General features: G+C 43.8%; 1 protein-coding gene across 2 annotated transcripts; it reads right to left on the reverse strand.

The window, feature by feature from the left end:
* Positions 1-839: 839 nt before the first annotated feature.
* Positions 840-3,560, reverse strand: LOC110708196. Of its 2 annotated transcripts, none has more exons than XM_021886283.1 (2): positions 2,603-3,560; positions 840-2,143 (listed from the first exon to the last, which is right to left on the reverse strand). In XM_021886283.1, exon 2 carries the CDS (start codon positions 2,085-2,087, stop codon positions 1,149-1,151), a length of 939 nt encoding a protein of 312 aa, XP_021741975.1. In that variant the 5' UTR covers positions 2,088-2,143; positions 2,603-3,560; the 3' UTR covers positions 840-1,148. The 2 variants fall into 2 exon arrangements, with proteins under 2 accessions (XP_021741975.1, XP_021741973.1); XM_021886281.1 differs by having other exon boundaries at positions 840-2,176; positions 2,603-3,556.
* Positions 3,561-8,946: the final 5,386 nt, after the last annotated feature.

The raw sequence follows: 8,946 nt of genomic DNA on the forward strand, positions 1-8,946 counted from the left end.
AAATGATAGAAAAAACAAATTCTAGACAATACAACGACGACATTAAAGTCGACCTTAAACGATGAATGCACTAAATGAAAAGACAAAATTGCTTCTGAGAACAAACCAACCCATATTACAGGTTTCTATACTATTCGATTGAGCCGCACCCCTCTACCTTAAATATCTACCCAGAAGAAGAGACCAGCAATGGTAGCACATGTTCTGCACCTACAAAACATAAATGCTACAAGCAAATTGTCTTAACTAGTGAATTTGACTCAACTGCCAACTCCAGAAGATAAAGATGGTGGTCCAAATTTAAGGCAGAAATAACATAACTAAAATGAAAAAAAAAAAAAAAAAAAAAAAAAAAATCCTGCTCTAATCATACCTCTCGAAAGTTTGTCCTCAGCCTTCTGACATTGACAAGAGTGTGGGTGGCACTTTGAAACTAATTCTAGAATCTGTGTTGCATCAAATGTTCAATGACATAAGTTTTTCTATGGAAAAACATGAACCAAGAAATGATCTCATGATCGTCCACAAAGATCCTCTAAATCCCCCCCCCCCTCTTCCTCTTCTTTCCCCCTTCCCGACTGAAAGAACTTGAAAAAAAAAAGGGGGTAAAGCGTAAAGATGGGATCTTTGCTCAAATTACTGATACGCGATAACTAAGACTAATGAGGATTCCTTCCCAAAAAAAGAAATACAAAATATGATGATAATCATGAGAGTTGCTGCTCCATGCAGCAAGCCAGCAACACATATGAAAATAAAGATCATCACCTATCTGGATGTTTGATTCAATGGGACAAATCATTAGGGAAAACAGCACAAGTAAATATCAAATGTTGAGATGAATATACGAAAGAATCTTATTCCTTGTCGGTCAAAACACCGAAATCAGTCACATAATGCACACCACAACGAATGAAGAGACTATGAGTCTAGCAATCTAAACAAAATGCTATCTACACCGGTAATTTCTATAATGCCCACACCAGAACTGAAAGACCTGTCCAACAAGCAACTATAGAATTCAAAGGCAAGGAGGAAACACCCAACCAAAAACAGGTGTGGAATCAGAAGAATGTGAATGCAAGAATTGGACATATGAATGTGAATGGCAGGAGAGGAGAGCTTGTACAATTTGCAAAAGGAAGAGTTTAGGGCGCATATTCCGTCTCAAGAGTCGGTTGTGTCCTAGTAACCATTGCTGCCGGTGCTTTAGCACTCCCTACTGACGTCATCCTCAGAGCTTCACCACCCTCCGAAGCCTTCTCCATATGCTGCATTTTTTTCTTCTGCTGATATTTTTTCAACCATGCTAACAACATTGCCAGAAGCACCAACAATAATATTCCACCCAGTATGGATCCAACGAATATCCAGACTTTCTTCATGTTTTTCTTCATCTTATGCTTATGAGAAACCGGAGATGGGGCAGGCGCTGAAGGTGCAGGGGAAGGAGCTGTGCTCTCAACAACCAAAGCAAAATGCCCCTGTTGAACAGTAGAACAGGTACTCTTTGCCACCACTCGGCTGAAATTGACATTACCACGAAGATCAAACCACACACATTTCGCCACAGACCCATCTGGCACAGATTTAACATCCGAAAATTGAATTTTTATCGGACTTGTTGATGACCTAATATCCAATTGGGGCAAATTCGTCGCTGATAAGTTCACAGCATCATATGCAAGCAATCCAAGCATTGGAGCTAAATAAGTATACCCCGACAATGGATAATACTCATTAGACCAATTTCCCAAGTTCTGATAAACAAGTACAAGCCTCTCTACATATGGCTGCACCACAACACCAATTGGAATATCAAACTCTTTGTATTTTACACCCCGGCTTCTCAAACTACCACTCCTTAGCCTTATACCCGCGACCTTAATCCCTGTCAAATTCGAAGGCACTGTCCCATCATATACAACACCAGTCCTCGGATGAACAAATGCCCTGTAAGCATAATCCTGGAGCACAGCATCCAATTCACGAGCCGAGCTCGCAGGCGATTGTGCAACAACAATTGGTAGCCAAGACGACGATAATAACATCAGAAGCACCACGAGACTTCGAAAAAGAAGCCCCATTGATGCAAAGAGACTCTAACAACTTGTCAGAAGTACAAATGATTTCTTATCAAGATCTGCAAATGATAGGTACCAACCATGTCAAACACCTGTAATATTAAAAATTGAAACCCCTCAGATCCTCAATCAATGAGTTGAACTCTTCAAGCAAAACAACAATAAAATAAAAATTAAAAAAGGGTTACAGGAATTAGGAATCAATTAAACGGCCATTTTGTAAAAAGAAAAAAAAAAGGCAAAATTCCTAATTATTAAAGTTGCAAAAAAAAAAAATGAACAAAAAACCCAGTACTCTTTCTTCTTCATTAGTTTACTTTTTCCCCTTTACCTTTAGAACGCTTCAAAAAGAGCACATAGTTCAGGAATCTTTCTATTACTCTATGCATAAAACCATACAAAACAATGCATTTTGATTCCGGGTTTTGGGATTGCATTGAGTACCAAAACCCGGAATCAAATCCCGTCTACATCATTAACTTTTTTCCGAAAAACAAGTAACAATAAAGGGAATGTACCTTAGGTTGAAGAGAAGCCGGAATGCCGAACCATTTTTGAAGCAGGATTTCAATGGCGAAGATTGAAATTGACTGGTGAGAATAGAATAGAATTGAATTAAATTAAATAGTTTTAATTAAATTGGGGGAAAAGGACACCGTATAATGCAGGTAGTTTCAGAATCTTCCAAGCAAAGCACAGACCCACCACAATTTTCATTTCATTGAGGCTTTTAATACTGAACCCAAAAAAACAAGCAGTGTTAAACCCTAATCAATAAGATGAACAAAAATGGAAAGAAACTCTAGAGTTGCCGGAATTTTAGCAGTGTGAAAAGGGGATAATAATTATCAGGAAAATAAATTACGGCAGAGAATAATGTTGAAATAATAATAATAATGGTAGTAATAATGAGTAATATTTAGTTAGGCTAGCTGAAGAAGGAAAGAAGTGAAGTGAAGTGAAGGAGTGAAGACATTGTTGGTATTGTTGAGAAAGAAGGAATTAGAGACACTTAGAGGTTTGCCAGCTAAGTTCCACACTCACATTCTCCTTTGTTTTGGCTTTAACAAACTTTCATACGCACCACTCAAACAGTACTTGTTTATATCTCTAGGATACTGCCATCAACAACAATAGAAAAACATAAAAAAAAAGAGGGATGATTTACAGCGCATGTAACAATTTTTTTTTTTTTTTTTGGCTCAGGTTTAGGGTAGTAAAGCGGATTAAACTTGTTGTCGATTCTGTAGCAATTAAATGTGCACGATGAACTCTTTTCTATAAGCCTATAACCGCCTTTTATTTTATTTGTTTTGATGGTGAGATTTCTAAGATTCACAATTGGTTTATTACAATCTCGAGTAATTTGTACAGAAATTTTATTATGAAATATCCATTTTGTGACGAGAAAAAGAAATATCATTAATAATAAGTCATATGGAATCTACAATTATTGTCAATATCTGTAAAACACAGATCCTGATAATTAACATAACTTTCACAGTCAAAATAATGTTTGTCGATTCAAGCATACTTGAGCATAGGTCCATCTCCACTTCTCCAAGCTTGACACCAGCAGTGTTTTTCAATGTCTTTGCATTTATGTCAAAGTTAAAATTCACATTCTAATTGTTAAAATTCATGAAATATCATTAATAACCTTCACATTCTGATTTCATGTTAAAATTGTTCGGATCAAAAAATTAATGAAAAACCTAAAACCCTTATAAATCCATATCATCTTCCTATAAATAACAACCTAGAACGGACAATAAGGAGAAAAAGGCAAATAACGAGTGTTTCGGGGGTTTTGGAGTCCCTCGGAATAGTTACAACCCCTAGTATGCGCAGCCGACGCCTGTACCTACAAAACAACGAAGACTCCAGTTGGTGGGAGCTCCACCTCCGACGATCAAGTTAGTATACGTTTGGAGTAGTAAATTGTACGGAAATGGTAAATACTTCTCACGGTTTGGGAGAATTCCGCAATGAATATTGCTCGATTTTGATGTATAGTGTTTATGGGTGAATTTATGAATGCCCAATAAATGAGGTTTGATCCACTATTTATAGTGGAGAACCTGTCTCTCATTTAGGGTTCCATGGACACGTGTCATTAGGGGATTGGAGCCCTGTAGACCTCTTAGAGGTTGCCATGTGTCAAAGGGCCATTGGGCCATGCGTTTAGGGTAGTTTGTTACCCTAAACATTTGCCCCTCACAGGTGTGACGTGGCTTAGCCATGTGTCACCTGTGACAGGTGAAAGGAATAGTGTCCTTCCAACAAGTGTATTATTCTGATAGAGGGTTCAGAATTATTACAGAGCTAATTCTTCAGTAAGGTCAGGTGATCGAAATGCCTAGGTGGAGGCCGCTTCCGATCAGTAATATTAAGGTATAATTAATATTACAGCTTAATCTTAACTGAACCCTTCGGGTCGAACCCAATCGAACAACCGATCTGAGACGACGAATTAATCCAAAGGATTTAATGAGTCGACGGAGTTTTACGGATACAGACGTCGGATATCGAGACCGAGCGTCGCAAAATCACAAGCAACAAGTACGAGCATAGCCGTAGCATCACATTTGGCCTAGCCATGTGAAGTGCTAGGCTAGACTAGCTCATCGCAAGCCTAGGCGCACCATGTGTGTGTTAGGGGCACCATGGTGTGCTAGGCGAACCATGAGTGCTAGGCGCACTAGGCTGCCCATTGCAACACCATGTGCGTGTGGGCGTGCCTTTGCATGGCACAGCAGCACCGCAGCATGCGTGCATGGGTGCCTAGGCACTATCCCAGCCCATCGCACCATCGCAGCACAAACACAGCACTATCGCATGGCTAGGCTTGTGCGTGTGTGCGTGTGCTTGTGCCAAGGCCTATCGCACCATCGCTGCACGCAACATAGCACCATCGCAGTGCTGGGCACTTGCGTGTGTGTGCGTGTGCGTGTGTGCCCAGCATCATCGCCAAGCATCAAGCCATCCAGCATGTGTGGCTCGCTAGCAGCACGCATGCTGAGCCTTGCATGGGTGTGCGTGTTGGCAGGGGCCTTGCGTGCGAGTGTGAGTGCCGGGCCAACGCTAGCAGCTAGCAGCGCCTAGCACTAGCATGCAGCAGCAGCAACAGCACGAGCATCACCCAGCGCAGCACGCATATGCTGGCTGGGGTGATGCGGGGCTTGCTGGCTGGTGCTAGCTGGTAGCACTAGCTAGGGTGCTAGCTGGCTGCTACGCCAGCATGCTTGGTGGCGGTTTGAGGTGAGTGGGGACCAAAGGCTTGGAGCATGCCTTGGGAGCAAGGAAATGGTTCCCCCAAGGTTCATGGTCCTCACCTAACTCTCTCTCTCCCTTTGACACTTGTTGCATTGTGATTGATTTAATTATTAATTTAATTTGGAATTAAATTAATTATCAAAATTTTTCATTCTCCCACATTGGTTGGGAAATGAAAATCAAGGGTTCATTTCCCTATAAATAGCAAGGTGATTAGGGGATTTTGCTCCCACCAATCGGAATGCGCCACGTGGACCAATCAGGTCCTGCCAAGTGTCTCCTAGTTGGAACTTTCAGGGCTTGCCACGTGGCATGCGCTTAATCGTCCACCTTGGACCTGTTATGTCACGACATGTGGCATACCCCATGCCTAATGGAGAAACCGGCCACCCAGGCCCAATTTCCGAGGGAAGCCCAATCGGCCCTAGGTTTACCTAAACCTAGGATGGGCGCGTTTCCCAAGGTTATAAATACCTCCCTTAATCCTCATTAAGGGGAAGGAGAAGAAGTTTACGAAAAACATTACGGAACAAACACATTAATTACACACAGTAATAACCGGCTGATCTCGCCAACAAAGCAGATTACCTACACTAATCACTCTCACCTAGAGAGACCTAATCACTTTAATTTCCGTATTAATTACTCCTTAATCAGTTACTAACTTGACCGTTGGAGGCGGAGCTCACAGGAGTCTCCGTTATTTTGCAGGTACAGGCGTCCGGTTCCAGTCTCGGAATTGTAACTCTCCCGCAGGACATCAGAAAACCCCGAAACATTTGGCGCCGTCTGTGGGGAGAGTACTTCAGAGATGGCATCCAAGTCTGTACCGACTCCTGAAGAGAGGCGTCCCCTAGACGACCCTCAAGTTCAGTCGGACCATGATACCGAAAGTGAATTTGAAGTTGAAGCTCATACAGCTTCAGACGGGACCCTAAGGGCCCGACGTGCCCGTCATACCGAAAGGAGGGAACAGGAGCATCTTCAAACAGGAAGCGAGCCAGCAGGCGCACCGCCTGTTCGGCAACAGCCGACTGATGGGTCTGCTCCCATTACAAGGAACGAACTCATGACCTTCATGAGGGACTTCAAGGGAGAGATTCAAGAGTTGATCAACAAGAAGTCGACTGCTCCAGTCAAGGAGCAGTCGGCCAAGAAACCCTCCACTTCACTGAAGAGGAAGCCAGTTCAAGGGCGAGAGGCGACTCCTCATCCTAAATCTAGGAAGCGGGAGCCACCTGCCCTTGATTTCACAAAATTCCGTTATCCTACAGGAAATAGGAAACCGGTTCGTCATATTCAGGCGGACGGGTCGAAGCAAACATTCACAGATGCTCGGCTACTGCTAGAGCAGAAGAAGAGTGACCGATTGTCAGAGTTGGCCTCTACTTCAAACTTTCAAGACAATTTGCGAAATGCCTCGATGAGGCATACTCAGTCGTACCATGAGAGTCAGTCAGGCGGCACCTCCCGTCAGTCCGGCTTTCATAGTGCTCAGGCGGTACCAAACTTACCATTTGTGCCGCAACAACAGTATTTTTTGCAGCCACCTCCATTTGGTGGACCTGCAGCAAAAAACGTCCAACCTATGGACTGGCAACTACGGTTGCTTAGACTTGGTGAACAGCCGTCGGCCTTCTCCAAGGAAATTACTGAAGCCGCTCAGCCGACCAAAGTGAAAAATGTACTAGTAGGCGCCTATGACAGCACTACTAACCCAGAAGAGCTTCTGATGGCATTCACCAACCTGATGTACCTTCAAGGGTTGGATGATCCCACTTGGTGCAAGTGTTTCCCAGCGACTCTCAAAGGAATTGCACAGCAATGGTTCGGCAACCTGCCGACTAGTTGTGTAAATAGCTTCAGGACGCTTGCTTACTTATTTGCCTCCAACTTCGCCATGAACATCCCTGCGAAGAAAACGACCCTTAATTTGGGAACAATTCAGCAGGGCGAGAAGGAGGGGCTTCGTTCTTACATCAGGCGGTTTAACCTGATGAGAATACAGATTCAAGGGTTACCGGATGAGGTAGCTTATACCGACTTTTTCAGAGGTCTCAAAGACGGGTCTACCTTCAAATTTGATTTGGTTCGAAAAAGGGTGGCGACTCTTCAAGTGGCCTTGATTGAAGCAGAAGCCTATATACAGGCGACTGATCTTTGTACGATAAAACAGTCGGACGGGAAAAGGTTCGACAAAAGAGAAGGACGACAGAAACAGTCGTCTAACAAAGATGAGAAAAGAAAAGAGGTATGGGCGGCTGATTCCTCTAAATAGTCGACCCAGAAAAAGAAAAAAGAATTCAAACCATACTCCCCAAAGTATGCGTTTAACAAGGATAACCAGTTTATCCTAAAATAAATCAAGGGACGGATCTCAATTGAGAAGCCGGTCCCCATGAAGGGTTCTGCAAACAACCGGAACCAAGATAAAATCTGTGCTTATCATGATGACGTTGGTCATCACACCACTGACTGCATCAGTCTTATGCGGTACCTAGACCGCCTGGCTGAGCAAGGTGATCTTGATACTTATGTCAAGAAATCTACGGGGAACACTTCCTCAAAAAAGCAGTCGGCCAAAAAGAATCAACAGGCCGACAGCTCCGATACAGATGATGCAGTCGTCTACACCATTGCAGGCGGCTTCTCAGGAGGCAGCCCCACTATTAGGGGCAACAAAGATAATATAAGGCGGTTAGATGTAAATTCCGTTCACCAAGAACGGCCATCCAAATATACATTTCCTGAGATTGTCATCACTGAAGAAGATCTAGGAGGGGTAAGGGGGCCGCATGACGACCCTCTCGTTATTGAATGTAAAGTGGCCAACCAGAGAGTTGGCCGAATCCTCATAGATACCGGGAGCTCCTCAGATCTCATCAGTAGCAAATGTCTGTCAAAACTGAAATATCAGACTGATTGCATACATCCGGCCTCCCACCCTTTAGTAGGGTTTGGAGGAGGAGTCGTCCACCCACTGGGACGAGTAGATTTACCCATTCGCCTGGGCGAAAAAGGGGAAGGACGACACATGGTAGTCCGGTTCCTAGTATTAGAGGAACTCTCGGCCTACAACATGATTCTGGGTCGACCAACCCTGAATAATTCCAAGGCTGTTATAATCCCGTCTCTTATGTTGCTCAAGTTTGAGAGGGATAATGGAACAGTCGGCTCCCTAAGGGGAGATCAGAGGATGGCCCGAGAGTGCTATCTCTCGGATGTCAAGCCCACTGTTATGGCCACTGGGTCAAGTGGTGAAAAAACAAACCTTGACAATGTCAAGGAGGGTGCGCCTGTTCAAGAGGCAGGCGGCAAAAAGAGAAAGGCGTCCCAGACAGAGGCCGCAAGAAAAGCAAGAAAATAGCAATCATTGGCAGAGGAGCGGCCGGATGAGTTCCGCCCTCAGCCGGCTGGTGAGCATGCGGACCTGATCTTAGACGACTCACGTCCTGACCGAACAGTCAAAGTTGGGACGACTGCTCTGAGAAACCTTGGTGACGACTTTCACAACCTATTGAAAGAATACAAGGACATCTTTGCATTCGAAGTCCATGAAATGCTAGGCATTAGTCCTGATCTGGCA

Source organism: Chenopodium quinoa, unplaced genomic scaffold (assembly GCF_001683475.1).
Source record: "Chenopodium quinoa cultivar QQ74 unplaced genomic scaffold, ASM168347v1, whole genome shotgun sequence".
NCBI lineage: Eukaryota > Viridiplantae > Streptophyta > Magnoliopsida > Caryophyllales > Amaranthaceae > Chenopodium > Chenopodium quinoa.

What these genes read in the sequence shown, in the direction of transcription:
- LOC110708196 (XM_021886283.1), bottom strand. Translation starts at nt 2,087, where the DNA reads ATGGGGCTTCTTTTTCGAAGTCTCGTGGTGCTTCTGATGTTATTATCG.